At 48.4% G+C, this 20,005-nt stretch overlaps 3 protein-coding genes across 6 annotated transcripts in view; 2 read left to right on the plus strand and 1 right to left on the minus strand.

Annotated features, from left to right (window-relative positions):
• Positions 1-118: 118 nt before the first annotated feature.
• Positions 119-8,565, minus strand: OTUD3 (OTU deubiquitinase 3). 2 transcript variants are annotated; one of them, XM_039703140.1, is made up of 7 exons: positions 7,723-8,565; positions 6,887-6,999; positions 3,391-3,622; positions 2,176-2,301; positions 1,522-1,618; positions 1,099-1,280; positions 119-767 (listed from the first exon to the last, which is right to left on the minus strand). In XM_039703140.1, the coding sequence occupies exons 2-7, from the start codon at positions 6,922-6,924 to the stop codon at positions 594-596; spliced, it is 849 nt and encodes a 282-aa protein (XP_039559074.1). In that variant the 5' UTR covers positions 6,925-6,999; positions 7,723-8,565; the 3' UTR covers positions 119-593. The 2 variants fall into 2 exon arrangements, with proteins under 2 accessions (XP_039559074.1, XP_039559073.1); XM_039703139.1 differs by having other exon boundaries at positions 3,391-3,513; positions 7,723-8,563.
• Positions 8,566-10,402: 1,837 nt separating this feature from the next.
• On the plus strand, positions 10,403-13,971 carry RNF186 (ring finger protein 186). The gene is made up of 2 exons (XM_039703138.1): positions 10,403-11,353; positions 11,449-13,971. The coding sequence occupies exon 2, from the start codon at positions 12,856-12,858 to the stop codon at positions 13,774-13,776; it is 921 nt and encodes a 306-aa protein (XP_039559072.1). The 5' UTR covers positions 10,403-11,353; positions 11,449-12,855; the 3' UTR covers positions 13,777-13,971.
• Positions 13,972-16,414: 2,443 nt separating this feature from the next.
• TMCO4 (transmembrane and coiled-coil domains 4) overlaps positions 16,415-20,005 on the plus strand; it is a 39,025-nt gene continuing 35,434 nt past the window's right edge. Inside the window, exons 1-3 of one of the 3 annotated variants that reach the window (XM_039703135.1) lie at positions 16,415-16,763; positions 19,254-19,435; positions 19,825-19,999. In XM_039703135.1, the coding sequence (XP_039559069.1) occupies positions 19,260-19,435; positions 19,825-19,999 (351 nt within the window). In that variant the 5' untranslated portion in view covers positions 16,415-16,763; positions 19,254-19,259. Of the gene's footprint in view, positions 19,436-19,824; positions 20,000-20,005 lie in introns of all 3 variants that reach the window. The other 2 variants (XM_039703133.1, XM_039703134.1) reach the window with 2 other exon arrangements.

Genomic DNA, 20,005 nt, shown 5'->3' on the forward strand with positions numbered 1-20,005 from the left:
GCTCAGTGCAATGCCAGCAGTTCCAGTGAGATTAAAACTTGTCACTGTATTCCTGCATGGCAAACAAAAGAGGAATGTCATGTTTGAGACAGTGCTGGCTGACACACTTTGCTTTGGAAAAGATTCTGGGACTCTGTTCCCTTACTTTATTTGAATTTAAATAGAAAAAGATCTACCAGAGATATTCCTGAGTTGAGATTTGTTAAGCTTTCCCTGACAACAAGGTAAAATAAAGCTCCTCCAGGCATAACCAAATAAAAGAAAAAAAACCCAATGAAACAAAACCAGGCACATCAAGAGATGTCAAAACAAATCTGACACCGTTGTGTGAAGAAAAGGTCCTCACCTTCATGTAACTACAAGATATAGACCCAAGTCTCTACTTCCTGTTAAGATTAAACAACTCTTCTCACCACAGACTGATGCAGAATCAATGAGCAATTGTCCTCCCCAAAGCAAAGGAAGAGGAAGTTCTCTTGTGTTTGGAAACCCCAGCAGAGATGGACTTTAAGATAACCATGGGTGCCTGGAAATTCTCCTGGGGGAATATTGTCTTCATCAGTTTTATTTGCTTTTCTCATCAGAGCACTGAGTCATATGTTTAGGGCTGCCATGGCCTTCACCAGGGTGACGTGGCTGGCTGGGTCAGTCTCTGTGCTGGTGTCTGCACTGTCCCCCTTGGTGGCCAGCACCTTCTGCCGGTGCCTCTCCTCCTGCCGCTTCTTCTTCTCCAGCCGCTGCTGCTCCTTCCTTTGCTTCTTGGCCACCTGAAAGAGAAGCATGAAAACACAAAGTTCAAACCCCACGTGCTCTGCTCAGCGGGGGAAAAGTAATAAAGGAGACAAGCAGATACCAAGGCAGCTGCCAGAGGACATTCCTAACTATTTATCAGGACTTTATTCTGAACTGTTTTGGGAAGAGTGCTGCACGTCACCAGGAAATGTTTGTGGCAGAGCAGTCACAGCTGCAGCAGTGACAAAATGCAGTGAGCAGAAGCTCTTTTTAACTGAAAGGAGAAGAGAGCTGCTGAGTAAGCAATGCTAAGGCATCCCCCAAACACTGAAGGGTGCTCACATTGCTGCCAAACCCCTCACACACCTTTGGGTTTCTGCTGGCTCGGTTCTCTTCCCTGGATCCAGCTTGACCCTTGTTGTTTTCTACTTCACCTTGATGCAAGCTCTGATTTCCAAAGATTCTTGAACCAGTTCCGTTCTCTTCCCACAGTGTCCTGCTGCCGGATTTCTGCTCCCTGCCCAGGGGCTCCTGCTGCTCCGCAGTACCTGCCAACAGCAGAGGTTTTCCTCAGACATGCTCTACCCAGGAGTTGTTGCACTGTCAGCCAATTCTTTTTTCCAGAAATCCTGGGGATTTTTGGAAGCTGGATTGAAGCTGCCCTCACTAACAACCTTCCTCAGCACAGAAGGCTGAAGTGGCAGCACATAAACCCCACCTCTCCTGCTCCTGTCCCCAACACCAACATCATGGTCACCCAAAGCCTTCAGTGACAAACTGTGCACTCACCTATTCCTTCCCCTTCCTTCATCTGCAAGATGGCAAATATTGCAGATTCCACGTTGTAGTCCTCCACCTCAAGAATGTGGCTTACTAAATCCATGTCCTGTCCACAAGAGGGGAAGGAGAACACTGAAGAAGTTCAAATCTCTGACCTACATACACTTAACAATACCTGCACCAGTGAGAAGGGGCTGCTGCTTTTATGATCATTTACTTGGCCTGTGCTCCATTTCTGAAAGGGTGAGGGGGAAAATCTTAAATTCCTGAAGCTATCAGAAAAAATGAATATGCTGTTTTCAGTGTAAGATTCCCCTTGGCCCTTTCTGTTCTACACACCTGCACAGTGCCAACAGCCAGGAGTCACAGATTATCCAGTTATCTGGGATCTTCAATACCCCCAAAGGATTTCAGAACTTACAGGATTTGTTTGCAAGTGAATTTTTATGAGAGCCTCAAGACAAACCTTCCAAAATTATCAGGCATTCACAAAAAGTTGGTATTTCACCTGCATTTAAGGGCTGATTCTAGGATGAGATGCACCCTGATTGATGGGCATGGCTCTCAAGTTTGTACAATATGAGTTCTTAAGAATTTTTCCCAGGACTGCTTCCATGTATCAAGGTTTGAACATTAAGCCCAGAAAGGCTCCTCGATACTTACTGAACACCCAGTTGCACTGCACACTTTTTGTACAGCATCTTCCATATCCACCTCAGTCTCATCTTCAGAGTTGCCCTTCTGTGGCTTCACTTCCTCTGCCTTATTTGAATCGTTCTTGCAAAGCATCTGAAGAAGAGCAAAGCCCAGCAGATCACACTGATTACACAACCAGCAGATCATGCAAGCATGGAATCCACCAAAGTCTGGTATCCTAACAACAGTAATTATCATGGCACACTTTTCTCAGGAACATCCCCTGTCAAACCCTCTTGGAAACTGTGTAACTGCCACCATCCCTGAGAGCTTTCCACATCTCCTGCACTGCTGAACAAACTCCAGTGTACTACAACATCATGAATCACAATAAACGAGCTTTTAAATTGAATATTTTTATAAAATACCACACCTCAGCTGTGTGCAGAGAACCTCAAGCAAAGCACAATTGCCCCTCAACATCAAAAAAAGAGATATGAGGAAGACAACCACATCCAGCTGTTGCATTTTCAGCTCTTTCCTCCCTTCCCTCTGTTTTTCCATTTGAGATGCATGATTACATCATTTAGATGAGGTTGCTTCCAGACAGCCCATATCAGAGCATCAGCTTTGAATTCATTTCCAGCTCAGAGGCTGAAATCCTCCTTGCAGCTCCTCCCAAGAGAGCCAGCAGCATGAGCTACAACCTCAGGGCTTTGCTCTCCCAGCACAACACAGCGACCCAGCTCCTCCCTCCATCCCAAGTGAGAATGGAAATCAACTGGCAGCATTCCCCAAGCTCTGTGTTGTCACCATGATATTTCTACGAAAATCCTTTGCTAGGATTTTTCTCCTATTCTAGCTGAGAAGCCTCAGAAAAGAAATGTAAACACTAACTATCTGATGGCTGTGGAATGTGGCCCATTGTTTACCAACAGGTGCATCTTAGATTGGTCCATGTGAGTTGTTTCTACTTAATGACCAATCAAAGATCCAGCTGTGTGGACTCTCTGAGAGTCAGGGTTTTTGTTATTCATCCCATTCTTTCCTTTCCAGCTTTCTGATGAATCCTTTCTCTCTATTCTTTTTACTACAGTTTTAGTATACCATTTTAATATAATATAATACATCAGCCTTCTGAAACATGGAGTCAAGATGAGAATCCTGAATCGTCCCTGGTGCTGGGACCCCCGAACACAAGCACAGTGCCAGCCAGAGCCGGCTCACTCCACCAGAGCCCACCTCCATCCGCAGGCAGGCCGGCGCCTCCGAGTGGTCGCTGAGCCTCCTGACGCTGTCGTAGTGCTCGCCGTGCCTGTAGGCGATGTGCAGCTCCCGGGCATCGCTCCTGCCCGTGCCCCGGATCTCAACAAAACAAACAAACAGACGGCAGTGAGCGTTTGGAATCGCCCTCGGCGCCCGGTTTTTCCGAGTATTCGTTTTTGCAGCAATGGCAAACACCGGGAAGGAAGGACTGGAGCATTTGAAACAGGAAGAGAAGGTATGAAAGCCAGATGTAAAATACTGGGCACTTACATCAGAACAAACAAAACGTGGAATGAAAATATTTTTGTGGAAAGCTCAGAACTATTTCCTGAACTTTCCACAGGAGCTGTTTTCTGATCATCTTCCCAGAACCAGCTTCAGCAAGAGCTCCCAGGGAATGTACCATGTCATTTTACTCTCAAATATGAGGGAAGAGAGGCCATTCAAGTGACAGCAACACTGGAAACAGTCACTCAGAGTAAATTTTGATTTGCAGCTGGGACGAGATGCTGTTTTAACAGCATTCCAAGCAGCTGTGTTTTGTTTTTAAAAGAAAGCAAATCCATGAAAACGTATTAACTCCATTCAGGAGCACTATTAACAACCAAATGTTGCTTTGCTTTGTCAGCACCAAGTTACAGCAATTTCCACAGAAAATTCCTGATCTGAGTATTATCTATACTGATGTGAGAATAGTTCCTACCCTGATTATCAGTGTCTCAAACTATTAGATAAGAGCTACACAGCATTCCAGCTCCTGGCAGGAATGCAGAAAATCCCACTGCACTTGCAGACCAGCTTGGCTTGACCTGCCAGCCCAAGTTCACCCAACAGCTCTCCAGACGTCAGCAAGCAAAGGACCAGAACTCTTTGCTTTAGGGCTCCAGAGTTTCCCAACCCTTTTACGTCTGTGAACTGCCTTATCTCAGCTCCCAGACCACACACCAAGCCACCTTTCAGCCCTGTCTGCCATCTGTGCTGCACTAATGACTTCAGGTTTTCCAACAAATCATTCTCCATTCATCTATTTTACACTTGCTCACCTTCAAGTTCCAACTCAACACTTGTTTATACTTAACTCCTGCTTTCTATTCTATTGCATTATTCCACTGCAGAAACTTGGTAAGACTAATTTTAAACATTCCTCCTCTGCCAGAGCTTGAGTATGTATCTAACAAATCCCAAAGCTCTTGCAAGATTTGAAAATGAGTCAGTTTAGGGAAGCCTCTTTCCACTCTGGAGTGGGCCCAGAGGAGGCCACCACACTGATTTAGAGGGATGGAGCACCTCTCCTCTGAGGAAAGGCTGGGAGAAGTGGGATTGCTCAGCTTGGAGAAGGCTCCAGGGTGACCTCATTGTGACCTTCCAGTGCCTGAAGAAGCTGACAGGAAAGATGGAGAGACTGTGGGCAAGGGTCTGGAGTGCCAGGACAAGAGGGAATGGCTTCCCACTCCAGAGGGCAGATTTAGATGGGATATTGGGAAGGAATTCTATCCTGTGAGGGTGGGCAGGCCCTGGCACAGGGTGCCTAGAGAAGCTGGGGCTGTTCCTGGATCCCTGGAAGTGCCCAAGGCCAGGCTGGACAGGGCTTGGAGCAACCTGGGACAGGGGAAGCTGTCCCTGCCCATGGCAGGGGGGGCACTGAATGAGCTTTAAGTTCCCTCCCAACCCTGACCAACCTGGGATTCTCTGATTCTATGAACACACTGAAACCTGTAAGTAAATTAGAGCTGCAGATTAAAAACAGAGGGGAAAAAAGACAGCCTATTATCCAAAAAGCTAATAAAATAACCTACAAATCTCAGCTAACTTGAGTCTACAGGTGAACTACATGATTTTAAAGGTCTTTTCCAACTTTAACAATTCTATAATTTACATTCACTATCAAAAAAGTTAAGGGGTGTTCAAAGACCAAAAAATCCCATGCAGAGATGTCCACCTGCAAAGAGCTTTTCATGATGGTACAACCACTCACAATACTCCTAACTCACACCATTCTCAAGGGCCTGAGACAACCCTTCACTAACAGCACTGCCCAGGCAAGGCAGAACCTCATCACAAACCCTCTACTGACACCCTGGCAGTCACTGAGAGATGAAAGAATCAAGGACATCAAAATCTCAGTAAGTTCTAACACTGAGGAACAGCACATGAAAACCACCCTGTGACCTCCCCTGCAGGTACTTCACCCACAAGTCCCTCTGCCCATGGCTGCCTATAAATGAGAGTTTAAACTTGTTTTGAGTTCAGGAATCCACGTGAGGCTGTTTTAAATGTATTTAAGATGTTACTGACAGCTTTCATCTCTTTTTTTATCTTTATTGCCCTGTTTAATCTATATACTTCATTGGTTCTGTCTGTAAATAGAGGCCAGAAACAATCCTGACTCGAATACAGGTTCTCACTTGCTCAATGACCAGCAATGACTGAGCATGGATCCATTCCACTTGCCACGGAAAAACAACAATACAGAGAAAACAAGGGACCTGATGGATTTCTTGTTTCAGTGCCCTCAGTCAGAGGAAACCACACCACACAGTTCTTTCCAGCAGCTGATTAAACACCACTTTAAGATTTTAAAATGTATTTAAAACCTCATTTCTCTGTCTGTCAGAAACCTTGGCATTCCACATTCAACACAGAATTATGGAGCTTCACTCCAACACAATGCATGCCCTGCCATACCTTCATTTCCACCTTCCTGAATCTTATTGTACAGCTTTCCTTAAGCCTAGCTCAAACTCCAGGGCCTGTGCAGCCCTTCAGAAAAACTCACCAGGCTGGAGAGATGGGCAGGGAAGAACCACCTGAAGTTCAACAAGGGCAGTGCAGGTCCTGCCCCTGGGGAGGAGCAGCCCCAAGTACCAGCACAGGTGGGGGTGACCTGCTGGAGCATCTCTGCAGGATGACCTGGGTGTGCCATGGTCAGTGAGCTGTCCCAGAGCCAGCAGAGTGTCCTGGGGGCCAAGAGGCCCTGGGGAGCAGTGGGAGGAGCACAGGAGCAGGTCAGGGAGTGACCCTGCCCTCAGGAGGCACACCTGAGTGCTGTGTCCAGCCCTGGGGCAGGGCCAGGGAAGGCTGCAGAGATCAGGCAGGGCCTGGAGCATCTCTCTGCCCAGGAAAGGCTGAGGAAGCTGGGGCTGGGAGGCAGGACCAGATGATCCAGCATGATCCCCTCCAACCTAACCCATTTTGGGATTCCTATCAGAAAACTCAGCTCAAATGCAGTCTGACCTTCAGGAGACAGAGCATGGCACTGAAGGTCATAGCTTAAAACCCATTGCTCTGCCCCCACACACACATGTCCTAGCCAAAATCTCAAGTGTTCCCCCTCTTCAAACACCAAGCACAGCTCTGCACCATGCCCAGTACATTGCAGCTACTGCTCTTTTTTAATAAATCAGGAATTTTCCACAGTATTCATATCCCTCAGGCAAAAATTAGGCAAAAATGTAGAAGCTTTGTGTCTCACCTGCCACAGTGGAGTGTTGAACTGATGAATAACCACATTCACTTGATTGTTCCTTGCAAAGGCCACAATAGCATCGTTGCCAGCAAAAGTACCAGGCTGGGCCAAATTGGCAACTAAAGGAAAAAAGATTCACAGGAGTTGAAACCTAATTTCTGATACTTCCAAAAGCAGCAGAGGGATAACAAGGGGTGAGATTTCAACATGAGCCCAAGAAATTCTGGAAGGGAAATCCCACCTGTGAAACAAGAATTTGGCTGCAACATGAGATAATGCATTTAAAGGACCACAATAATCTCTAAAAAAGGCACTACACCCTTAAGCAAAGCAAGGCCACTGGCTCTGTTAGCTCAGAAAGAGGAGTGCCATGTATTGCATGACCAAACTACCTTCATGCATCATCTCCATGGTACCTGGCACATCAAAGGCTGTATTTGTCTCTGGTTTGGATCTTCCCCTTGCTTCCCAGGAGGAAATACTGAGTGTCAAGGAAAAAGAAACCCAAAGAAATCAGCCACTTACTAGAACTGCCAAATACCCACCAGTATTCAAGGAGAACTAAACAATTTTTCTTAAGTTCCTTTCGAAAACACCGAATTTTTACTCCTTGCCTTTTTGGTCCTCTTTCCTTCTCCAAGTTTCTCCCAAATGTAAATAATGTCTGGGACAAATTCAGTGCAGATTAAACAGCTCACCTTCCCACAGCATGACAACAGCCATACAGTCCCTGATTCTAAAAAGTAGAGAGGAGCCCTAAGGTAGCTCTGGGGTGAGGAACTGGTTAGTAAGGAGCTGCACGGCACAAGGATGCCTCCCAGGACGCCCCCCGGAGCCCATACCGTGTTTGTCAAAGGGCACATCATCCTCCACGAAGGGCTCGAAGTCGCCCCGCTGCCTCACCATGAACTGCACGGTCTCCTGGCGGTGCCGCAGGTGGTTCCGGGAGTGCCCCTCCAGCTGGTCCCCCAGGGCCCGGAACAAGCAGTTCCTGCGCAGGGAGATGAGGAGCAGGAGGAACACAGGTCACGGGGAAAGAGGCTGTGCTCACTCTGCCCACTTGAGCAAGGCTGTGGAGGCAGAGGAGCGCTCGTTCCCCGGGCCTCGAACGGCTGCTGCTGGAACGGCTGGGTCTGAGCGCCCGTGTCGTGGTAAAGCTGCTGGGCCAAGCTGCCCCGCACTGACAAGGGACACAGAGCAGTAAGGACAAACAAACGCCCCACCGAGCAACTTCTCAGCAGGAACGTTTGCTACCTTTCACCTTCTAGAAAAGAAGGGGGTGAAAGCATTCCGTAAGAACATTTATGGACCTTCCTGTGCCCAGTTCCGCTGGGCACCCGGGCTGGGACGGGCCGAGCCCCAGGCCCTACAGCAGCGCCGAGAGCAGCGGAGATCCCTGAGGGCACCGGGGATCCCTCAGCCCCGAGCAGAGCAGGGCAGGGCCCACGCCGCCGGGACGGGAAAATCCTCGGCCCCCGGGACAGGGGCTCACATCCCCCGGGGAGGAGGAAGCCCTCAGCCTTCAGGGCTGGATGTCCGGAGAATCCCCGGGGCTGCTGGGGTCACCCGTCGCGGCGCTCACCCATCTCCCGGCACCTCCCGCAGCTTGAGGCCGAGGGCCCGGAGCTGCCGGGCGAGGCCGCCGCCGCCGCCCGCAGCGGGGCCCGGGGCCGGTCCGGCGGGGGGCCTTGCCCGCCTGCTTGCGGGACATCCGCGCCGGGCACCGCGCACCGGCCGCGCCCCACGTGACCGCGGCGCCGGCCGGGTCACGTGAGCGCCCGGGGAGGAGGAGGAGGAGGAGGAAGAGGAAGGGAGAGGGAGAGGGCACGGGCACAGGGGGTCCCGGGGGCAAGCTGAGGCTGCGGATGGGAAAGCCGGAGCGGCGAAGGGAAGGATGGCGCAGCCAAGCGCCGGGAGCGGCGTATCCGCGGGGAAGGGCTGGGGAGGCTGCGGAAAGCAGCGCCACGATCACCGATGTTGTACCGAAAGCTGCTAATTCCGGCTAATTGGCCTCTGCTACTAATTGCACTCCCTCCGCCCCAGAGCATTTCCCTGCTGCCCAGCACAGCTCCCGGCCCTGACCTCACGGGTGGGCGCTTTCTGCTGCCGCTCTGCACCGGGACACGCCGCCCCAGACCGCGTGTGCCCGGCCCCAGACCGTGTGTGCCCGGCCCCAGACCGCGTGTGCCGAGCCCCAGACCGTGTGTGCCCGGTCCCAGACCGTGTGTGCCCGGTCCCAGACCGTGTGTGCCCGGTCCCAGACCGTGTGTGCCCGGTCCCAGACCGTGTGTGCCCGGTCCCAGACCGTGTGTGCCCGGTCCCAGACCGTGTGTGCCCGGTCCCAGACCGTGTGTGCCCGGTCCCAGACCGTGTGTGCCCGGCCCCAGACCGTGTGTGCCGAGCCCCAGATCGTGTGTGCCCGGCCCCAGACCGTGTGTGCCGAGCCCCAGACCGTGTGTGCTGAGTCCCAGACCGTGTGTGCCCGGCCCCAGACCGTGTGTGCCCGGTCCCAGACCGTGTGTGCCCAGTCCCAGGCCGTGTGTGTTAAGCCCCAAACCACGGCTGCTCAGCCCCAAACCAGCGCTGCTCAGCCCCAAACCAGCGCTGCTCTGCCCCAGACCAGCACTGCTCTGCCCCAGACCAGCGATGCTGACCCCAAACCAGCACTGCTGACCCCAAACCAGCGCTGCTGACCCCAAACCAGCGCTGCTGACCCCAAACCAGCGCTGCTGACCCCAAACCAGCGCTGCTGACCCCAAACCAGCGCTGCTGACCCCAAACCAGCGCTGCGCAGTGAGCTCGCAGCAGCCAGCGCGGTGAGCGGATGGAATACCCGCGAGGTGGCACCAGGAGAACAGCGCTGACAGCAGCGGCAGGGCAGGAGCGGAGCCGAGACAGCACTGATTAATTCATTAAATGTGATAAGTGTAACAAACTGAACCTCCGCGTCTTGCTTCCTCTAGCACTGAGGGAGACGCCTCACAGGACGCTGGAAAAGGGCACAGCAGGATGGTGATTTGTCGGGAGCAGGGCTCTTGGGGAGGATTTCCTGCCATGCTCCTGCTCTTTGGCTCTTCCACTTGTCCCAAGGAACCGGCTCAAGGAATCACCCAGCAGCAGCAGCCACCAGGGCATCGCTGTGCCCGTGGCTCTGGCTTTCTCTGCTGCTATCGTGACAGAAACTGCCCGATGGTGTCAGAACTGCTGCACATCGGGTCCACAGGAGGCCAAGATGAGCAGAGAGCACCTCTCCCACGAGGGAAGGCTGGGAGAATTGGGATTGCTCAGTTTGGAGAAAAGAAGGCTCCAGAGTGACCCAATTGCAGCTTTTCAGTATGTTTCTCATCTGGGAGCTGACAAGAAAGATGGAGAGAGACTGTGGACAAAGGCCTGGAGTGCCGAGGCAAGGGGAAATGGCTTCCACTGCCAGAGAGCAGAGATAGATGGGATATTGGGAAGAAATCCTTCCTGTGAGGGTGGGCAGGCCCTGGCCCAGAGAAGCTGTGGCTGCCCCTGGATCCCTGGAAGTGTCCAGAGCCAGGCTGGACAGAGCTTGGAACAGCCTGGGACAATGGGAGCTGTCCCTGCCCATGGCAGGCGAGAGGGCACTGGATGGGCTTTAAGGTCCCTTCCAGCCCAAACCAGTTTGGGATTCTATGAATTTCCAATTCCTAGCTCAGAGGGCACACCCAAACAGCTTTGTGAGGAACGCTAACAGAACAGTCCCAGGAATACAAGAAGAGGCTTCACAGGGATTTTGAAGTTGTGTATCATTCTTCTGTTCCTCTTGCCCAGAGTCAGGACAGCCTGAACCACAGCTCAGCACAAGGAGGAGCTCACGGGAGTATCCCCAGGATCTTCTGGGATGTTTAGCTTGTGGCACATGAGGATTTTACTAGGAATGACACAACTGTTCTTTTATATCTATTTCCTGCTATAAACAATTCCATATAAAGCATTTCATAGAAACACATTTTGTTATGCAAACACACTAAAAGAGGGAAAACAGTGTGAGTACATAAACTTACTGCAAATGATTAATGAGGCAGTAATTAGCCAGAGGAGCATTAATGGGCTGTGAGCAATTCAGATAAGCACAATGCACATGCCAGCCTGGGAGCATCACTCGTGACACCAGAGACAAAGCGGAGCCGGAATCAGGGCTTGGCTGAAAACTTTGTCAGTGGAGGACAAGAAAAAGCCATTTTTCCAGCACAAAAGACAGACAAGTCACCCCCACCCACTGGTAGAACACAGGGCAGATAGACATGGAGCATAAATTTATCCCAACTAGTTCTACACTTTTTATATTGGGAGTGTAGTTGTCCCTCTTGGTGTCTGTTCCAACTTCCAACATCTGCAAGGTGTTTTTATAATCTTCTAGTAATTATAAATCAGGAGATTTTAAGACATTTCCATTTTGGACGTGGGAACTGACAGCAAATTTGAAGCTTCTAAACTATTGTAATAGTGGTAAGTCTGTTTTCTACTTTCCCAGATCTTTTTAGCAGCATGAACTTGCTGACAAAGAGTTATATGAAATGCGAAAGAAACTTTTCTCTTTAAAGATAAAATGAGTCTTGCAGTTCACCAGCCTACTTCCAGACATTCCTGCACTTTGATACCAGCTTCTGCAACTGAGAGATACTCGGGCTCCTAAAATTTGGGGTCATCCAAAAGTCCATCAAGCACCACAACATGCCACATCAGCAGAAACACAGCAGTGCTCAGGCACTTTGACGAAGTTTGCTTACGACAAACCTTCTATTTCTCAGCAAATAAGAACAAGTTCTTCTCACCTCATCCCCCTCCAGCGAGTTCATGAGATTAGAGCCTTCCTGAACTCCTTGCCCTCCTCATCTGCAGTTGTTTCATTTCTTTCTGCTGCTCCTCTCTGGGAGGGAGGGGGCACAGGCAGTGTGAGCATTCAGGTGCACTTGAGGCTACCAGTGTGGTACTGTGTGTCTTCTGCTGGTAACACTGACCTCACCTGGCTTTTTGGGATTAGTGATCCTTCTCTTCTTTCTTTCATTCCTTCCTTCCATGGGATTCTTGCTAAGAAACCATCTGTATTTTATTGCTCAAATAAAAATGCAGAAAGAAATTAGAGACCGAGGGATTTTGTTCAGGCATTTTTTTCAGTTGAAATGAATATTCACAAAGTCAGTCAAGGAAGGGCATTCCCAAGTGCACAAGGTTGTTTGGTGAACACCACAGGAAAGAAGATGGTCCCACCATTTAGGAGACTGGTCTTGCTTTTAGTTTTCTAATCTCTTTCATGGAGTCTGAGAGACCCTGTGTGGGCCTCAGTCATGCTTTAGCTTGTACTGGAAACCTTTTGATGACTAAAACAAACAGGACAAAAGAGTTATCCTAGGCTGAAAAAAGAGGTACCCTAGGATAAAAGAGCTAATAACAATTGGACATTCAACAGTCAAATTAATTATTTCAATCTCATTCTTCACTTGGTGTTGTCAGATAATAAGTGTTTCTAAACCAAGAGCAAACATCCTACCCAGAGAGCCCAAAACTGGTGATACATATGCTTTAATCAAAGCACTGCATTCAACACACCAATGTCAGAAACAGGTAATTCCCCCAAGCCTGTCACTGTCTAGCAGAGCACTGTTTGGAGAACAATGAGATTGCTTTCATCTAAGAGTGTTCTAATTTAATAATAAATAAATAATGGTAGTGTCTGGCTGTCACAGTGGTCTGCTAATGCCATGGAGTCTGCTTCCGGGCAGGAATTGCCCACTGATATTATCAGTCATTGTAAACTGTCTTGGCTGGGAAGTCAATCATTAACTCTGGTCCCCATGTCATAAAAACATCATATTGTAAGAGCATGACTCGCTTAAGGCTCTCACTAATCAATCAGGCATACAGCAGGAATACAGCAACACATAAAAGGAGCCAGAGGCTCGGGAAATCCTTCAGCTAAGGGGAGACAAGCTGCACCGAGGTTTATCTCCATGGAGAAATCCACTGACAAGCCAAACAAGGAAAACAGATCGTCAGCTCCTGGAGCACTGCAGGCTGAGGCAGACAGTCCAGCGCCCGTGGCAGGAGGTGCTGCAGAAATGAGCAGAGCAGGATCCGTAACACAAAACTCAAAACATGAGAAGAGAGTGGGATTCACTGAAGAGTGTACTGAAGAAATGGAGAGACCTTCAGGAACAGAGAGAGACAGTCCTGCTGCCTTTAAACCAGCAGTTTTGGAGCGAGACTCTCCAAACTCAAGGCCGCTCGCTGTGCTAACGGACACAAACTCTCCCGAAATGAGCACGTTGGAACTGAACCACCAGTGCTCAGACACAGCCACCCTGGACTTGGACTGCATGATCTGCTTCAACAAGTACAGCATCTACAGAGTCCCAAAGCTCCTGGACTGCCAGCACACCTTCTGCGCTGTCTGCCTCAAGCTGATCCTCAGGAAAGAGGAGAGCACCTGGACAATCACCTGCCCTCTCTGCAGAAAGCCCACCTTTGTGTCAGGAGGGCTCATCCGCACACTCCAGAATAAAGAAGACGTCCTGGAGCGCTTGGAGAACCTTGGTTCAAACCCTGAGGTGTACGTCTGTGCCATGGGGCTGGATGGCAACAGCTGGACTCAGAGCAGCCCAGACATCTTGAACACAGAGGAAAGCAGCACAGCACACAGCAGCCTGGCTGTGCAGAGACTCCTGCTGCTCCTGCTGCTGGGGGTGATCCTCGCCATGCTCATCCTCCCCTTCATGTACTCAGGGAGGGTGAAATGGGTAATCTGTCTCCTGCTTACTTTGGGGTTGCTCATGTCTATGGTGCTTTGCTGCACTCCTAAATTCCACTGCAGGTGCAAGAAGGACTCCCCTGCCTCCTGTGACAAGGAGATCCACGTTGTTACTGTTGCCTGAAACAATTAACCTACCTGTTCCAGAGATCAGGGACTGGGCCAAGGTGCATGCTGGGCACACCAGTGAGTTTTGGACTTAAAAACAATCTCTCGGAGAATAAATTCAACAGTTGGCTGAGCTGGCTCAATGCCAATGCACACTGTTGTTAAATCTCATTACTGCAAACAAAATTAACTATTTATATGTTGATATTTATGTGTTTTCACACTTTTTTTTTTGTAATTGTGTTGGTTTGCTTTTGCCATTTTGTTCATGTCTGTGTCCCCTCCTGATCAGCTCTGCAGGATGTTATCTGGAACATCTGGGAGGTGATGTCCTGCAAAACTCCACAGTTGTGGTTCCCACTCTGAAAACATGGACACCTTTTCTTGGGACAGAGTGGGAAACAAGGCTGCTAAATCAGGGAGTGGGTGTTTGGAAGAGAGTTTTTTTAACCCAGATTATCACCTCAATCCCTGGCAGGGATGGGAAAAGGGGATGTCAGTTGATGTAATTTGAAATTACACACAAAATTGGAGAGGAAGAGGCAAAATCAACATTCCTGATCTTGGTTTGTGGCTTGCAAAGGGCAAGGCTCAAAAACCTCATGACCCTCCAAATTCCCCACATTATTTAGCACTGAAATAGTTCCTCTCACCTGTATTCCTTTATCTGGCAAACTGCAGGACCTCTCTTCTTGCCCCCTTTACATTGCTCTTGAAGATGCTCACAGAGGTAAACAGAAATCTATTGACTGTGCCACACCATGTGTGATATTTTAAAATGGAATGTCTCCATTAAATTTAAATAATATGAATTGCTCATTGACTTCTTTGTTTCAATTCCTCATTGACAATGTCAAAACAATTCCTAGTTTCCTTATTGACAGGAATTGTAGCTGAGAAAGTGTATTAGGGAGTCTGCAGAGCTGAGGTGGTGAGTAAATATTGACTTCATTGTTTCAATTCCTCATTGACAGTTAATGTCAAAGCAATTCCTAGCTTCCTTATTGACAGGAATTGTAGCTGAAAAAGTGTATTAGGGAGTCTGCAGAGCTGAGGTGGTGAGTAAAGCAAAGCAGTAAAGTGTTGGGGTGTTCCTTCATTTAAAAAAAATACTTAGTTACTAAGAAAATACATTGAAACCCAACTAAAATTAAACTGAGGAAAAAAATAGATTTCTCTAGTTAAACTGCATGTTTAAGAGTGTCAAGGATCTCAGGAGACCTTGGATCAGGTAAATATTTGTGTTTGATAAGAATGGAAACTGATGTCCTGCAGTTGCTCAGTATATAAATACACAGTGTCTCACAGCAGATAAAACAGATTAGACTAAGAGGGTAGGAGCTCTTGTGCAGCTAAAGTCTTGGAAAACACAGTTTTGTTTTCTGCCAGGAATGGGAGCCTTCAGGGAATATAAATCCTCTGGATATTCTCAGCTCTTTGGACAGCAACAGGCTTACTGCAGAATACATATGACATTTGCTAATAACCAACCAGAAAAAAAACTTTCCATCTGGGAAAAAAGGCAGGTAGTTTTAAAACCAAATACTGCATTATTCCAAATATAAAGACTGGACCAGATATTTAGCTGCACTGAAAATAATTTCAGAAACACTGGGCAAGTCTTAAAGCTCACAGACAATATTGTTGTTGAGTTCCCTTCACCAACACCAGTGGGTGACTGGTACTGTAAAGGTCTGTAACAAATAAATTAATATTGGCCTGAACAGATCACTCACAAGGGATCCTGTAAGCCCATGTATGTTTTCAGCACGTGGCTGTGAAGAAATGAAAACAGAATGAACATGACCAGTGAAATCTGTTTTTATGCTTTCCCCCTGCCCTTCCAAAAGATTTATTACAGTACTTTCTACAGAGCCAAAAAAAAAAAAAGGTCAACAGGAAAGACAGCATACAGAAGTTTATTTCCAGGGCAAGACGGGCCCTCTGAAAGAATTCTTATGGATCCACAGAGATATAGAGCAGCACCTCCCAAGTTTTCCTTCAGCAGTTGCACTGAAATGTTTCTCAGCTGAGAGCCACTCAGTGATTCAGAGCTCACCCATGCTGGTGGCAGTCATGAGGCTCTGGAACCTGTTATCTTTTGAACAGATTCCCATCTGACAAGAGAATTAGGCTCAATAACTGCAAGACTGAAGCGGCAATTAAGTTTAAGTTTATAGAGAAAAGGCTAATGGGATTATATTCTTATTCCAAAATGTAAAGGATTTGCTTGTACTCAAGTTTAATTCATTTTGTTAAGAAAGTTTCAGCTCTGAAGTCCCATGCCCTGCTTACCTTACCTGCCCAGCTCCTGATTTCATACAGGGACTGGGTAATACACTGTGGCCTGAGAGAGGGAATTATAATGAGAAATGTGGCTAGGCAGCATCACCTCATCCTCACCATGCCCTGAGGGGATCCCGCGGTCAGCTCGGTTGGTTGGAGCATGGTACTGACAACACCGAGATCGTGGGTTTGATCCCTTCTCTGGGCCACTCACTTCAGCAGCTGGATTTCATGATCACTGCGGTCCCTTCCAGTTGAGGACATTGTGTGATCCCTCAGTGCCCTCCATCCCTCAGCCCAGCGCAGCTCCCGCCCTCCCCACACGCCCGGCTGCGCCGATGGCGCAGTGCCGGCGGCCAGCCCGGCCCGGGCAGGAAGGGGCGGGCGCTGGCGGCGGTAGTCGGTGCTCGGTTCCCGGTGCTCGGTGCTCGGCCGGGCCGGCGGCAGGTCGGGGCTGAGCCGGGCCGGGCCGGGCTGGGGGAGAGGGGCTGGGCGGGAGCAGCGCCGCGGCTGAGGGGCGAGCGGGCGGGACCGTCCCCTCAGGCAGCTGCCCTTGCTCTGGCCGCTGCTTCCCTCCCCTCAGCGTGGCCCGAAGCGCCGCTTTCCGTAAATAAGCGCTGTGTTGGATCAGCGGAGACTTCAGACGTGAAGGACTTGTGGTAAACGTGAACACGGGCAGCTGTGGCGGTGTCCGCCCTCACAGCTTCCCCAGCTGAGGTGATGCCTTCACGCTTCTCGATGTGCTGTTCCCTCTCCGCAGCTTTGCTCACTTCACTGTGAGGACATCGCTTCTCAGCCGTTGCTGTGCAAACCTTAGGATGCAAACCTTAACTGAATTAAATACGCTCACTTTTCTAACTACTTATGCTTTGGGCTTCTCCATGTCCCTGTCCCCTCGGGCTCTGATCCGTGTGGCCCATCCTTAACATATTTGTGTGTTCTTCCATTGAGACAGAACTGGATTAGTGGCATTCCGTGTTTATACCTCTTATCTACAGCTTCAAAGTAGAGGCTGTGGTGCTCCCAGCACCTCTGGAGCCATGTGCAGGTGCCCAAAAAAATCTCTTTTGCCCAAACGTTTCCACAGGCACAGCGTTGTGTGTGATGTGTAACCACAGCTGGGCTGGGCTTTCCCCACTGTGCCTTACACGGAGCTCTTTGGCCAGCCCCGTCTGAATAATTACCTACATCCGCTCCTCTGAAGTTAATGAAATGCCTCATTAACTTTGGGAGGTTGTGGAGATGATGGTTTGGTTGCCTTTGTCACAGTTTAGTACAAACACGATGCCAGCCTATCTTTATTTCCTCTTTCAGCTGCAGGGAGTTCGTGTATCATACAGCTTTAGAGCCCAAAGGAATTATCTTCCTGCTTTCCAAACATTATTGTGTTATCTGCTGTATAAAATACATAATTTCTCAAGAAAACAAAGGGCTTTGTTTGAAAAACGAGAGCTGGAAGTGATAAAAAATTCTCTTTCAAGCGACATTTCAGATTATGGCAATGGTGTTGATTGCTGAACTACATTGTTCGAGGTAGGGATAGGAATTCCAGTGCCATGAGACCTTTAGAATAAATAACTTCTGGAATATGTTTCTAACTCTCAATTCCCTCATCTTGGATTTGTGGCAAAACTTCTTGGCCCAAGTTTTCTTTAGTAAATCATACGTTGCTCTTTTTTAAAGCTGTATGTCTAAAACTTCCAAGCCTATTATTTACTACATGTTTATAAGGGAAAATATACCTGTGTAGAGGGAAGTACATTGATCATCTTCAGAGCAAAACCTTCCAGAAACTTTCTCTGGGTATTTTAGCTGCTCAGCACTCTGAATGATTTGTTGCATGCCAGGAGCCATTGTGGTGTTGCTCCATTATTGCTCCATATTTTATGTTATTAGGAAATTGGGTTAAACAGTTGTACTGCTCATGGATCTTTTTTAGCTGCTACACTTTTCATATGAGCCCAAGTTAAGAAATCAATAAATCTGTCAGGGAAGGGAGTTTTATTTTCAGTGCTTTCTCCCATAATATATCCAGAGGTAAGCAGACATGACAAATAATTGTAAAATTATTGAAACTTTAGCATTAGATTAATCCTGGGAAAACTGGTCTGGAAGTTTGGATGTTTAAGGTTTCTGAATGGGAAGGCAGGACAGACACCTATCCTAAAGGACCATGACAGATGGCATGCAAATAATCAAATCTCTTTAAAAAGAGCAACTCCAGTTGAAGTTTTTTCTTTTAGGGCTCTGAAATGATTCATAAATGGTCTCCATCCCCTGGGACTCACTTGTAGTGTCATGGGCTCCTAATTCCTAATTAGCCAGGGTGTGGAAGAAAGGAAACACTTTAATTTGAGATATAAAATAAAATGGGTGATTTGGGCCCCTTAGAAACTGATTGGACCTTAAAGTAATCAATAGAAATTCCAGGTGATGGAAGTGAGTCCTGGACCAGGTTGTTACCCAGGCTGAATTTGAAATGAGCTAACTGTTGTCCCCTCTGCCTGAGGTCTTGGTTTGCTGCTGGCACCATCAGGGGAGTAGCTGGAAGTCCATCACTTGGAAGTGTGCACATCTACATTCTAAAAAATAGATGTGGTCCATGTGGTGCAGGGATCTTATTTTTAGGGAACAGTGTTTTAGGGACAGTGGTAAGTTTTACAGAGGAGAAATATTACAAGCAAAGCACAGCAATGACTGTGGGACACATCAAAGTCCTCAGAGGCTGCAGCTGGACTCAACTTTCCTAATGCTGTCAGCAAAAAAAAACCAGGAGCAATTTGGGCTGAGGATGGGAGATAAAAATTATTTTCCAGGCAGCTCTATTGGTCCCTGCACCAGGGGCAGAGCTTTTATTTTCATGTTATTTTTGCAGTAAATGTGGGACTGATAGGCCTGAACGGCGCCCGATTCTTTTGCATCCCAAAGGGAACTTGTCCTTTTTCAGGTTGAAATATTTATTGTCAGCTAATTTTGTGCAAAACGTTTGAGAATTGGTGAGCTGTTCATCTGTGTCCTGTTCCTGTGTCTTCTTCGGTCACAGCAGTGTGTTGGGGACAGCAGACAGGCTGGACCTGGTCAGACCTGACTTAATTCCAGCAGCAAGTGTGGCAGTAAAAAACACAGTCAATTTGTCTCCTCACTTCCTGGTTTCCAACTGTTTGCTGCTGTTTTTTTTCTGCTGCTTTTTCCTCCTTGAACTTGCAGGTGAAAATGGCTGCGGAGAAGTGGAAAGGCTGGGCTTCGAAACAGCACAGGGAGGCAGAGCACGGCGGGGAGAGGGAGCCGGGCGCGCTCCTGGGCCGGCAGCTGCCTGAAGCCGGCAGGTTCGCGTACGCCGCGCTTTGCGGGATATCCCTCGCCTGGCTCTTCCCTGAAAACGAGCAAAGGTACAAGTGGAGCTAGGCCTGGTGGAGTTTGGGTGGTGGCTCAGCCAGAGCTGGTGTCACACTCTCTGCGGGGTCCTCTGAAGTTGGGGGAGTGGAAGAGCCTTTCTGTCTTGCACCTGTAAGGCTTTTACAATTCAGCAGAAAACACATCCCTTAACACTGCAGACATCAAAGCATGTTCTGAAGCAAGGTCTAGTCCCACTTAGATTGTTTCCTTGTTTATTTAGCCCGTTTGTTTAGCAATTCACCTTCTTCTGACTCCTGATGCTTTGATTTTTGTGTGAACTGATGTTTGAAACCAAGGACTGTTCAAACCTTCCAAAAATACCCGGTTATGGAGCCTTGAAATACCCACTTGTGAAGCCTTAACTGCTTCTGTTACCTTACAGCTCCTTCAGGACAGAATTCATCAAGCGCTTTGTGAAGTGGCTGGACCTGCCTGATGCTGTCTTACCTGCCATGACAGCCTTTGCTGATGGCTTAGGAGGTGAGGGCACAGAAACTTTTGCTGAAATTTTGCTGAAGGATCCCATCTTGAAAGAAAATCCACTTCTCATTACCCAGGTAAGT

Source organism: Passer montanus, unplaced genomic scaffold (genome assembly GCF_014805655.1).
Source record: "Passer montanus isolate IOZ18808 unplaced genomic scaffold, ASM1480565v1 scaffold160, whole genome shotgun sequence".
NCBI lineage: Eukaryota > Metazoa > Chordata > Aves > Passeriformes > Passeridae > Passer > Passer montanus.

What these genes read in the sequence shown, in the direction of transcription:
- OTUD3 (XM_039703139.1), bottom strand. Translation starts at nt 7,786, where the DNA reads ATGGTGAGGCAGCGGGGCGACTTCGAGCCCTTCGTGGAGGATGATGTG. An exon ending in CGGCCTGCCTGCGGATGGAG is followed by an intron (nt 2,302 to 3,390) that starts GTGGGCTCTGGT and finishes GCTCTTCTTCAG; the next exon opens with ATGCTTTGCAAGAACGATTC. An exon ending in GCAGTGCAACTGGGTGTTCA is followed by an intron (nt 1,619 to 2,175) that starts GTAAGTATCGAG and finishes TCTTGTGGACAG; the next exon opens with GACATGGATTTAGTAAGCCA.
- RNF186 (XM_039703138.1), top strand. Translation starts at nt 12,856, where the DNA reads ATGGAGAAATCCACTGACAAGCCAAACAAGGAAAACAGATCGTCAGCT.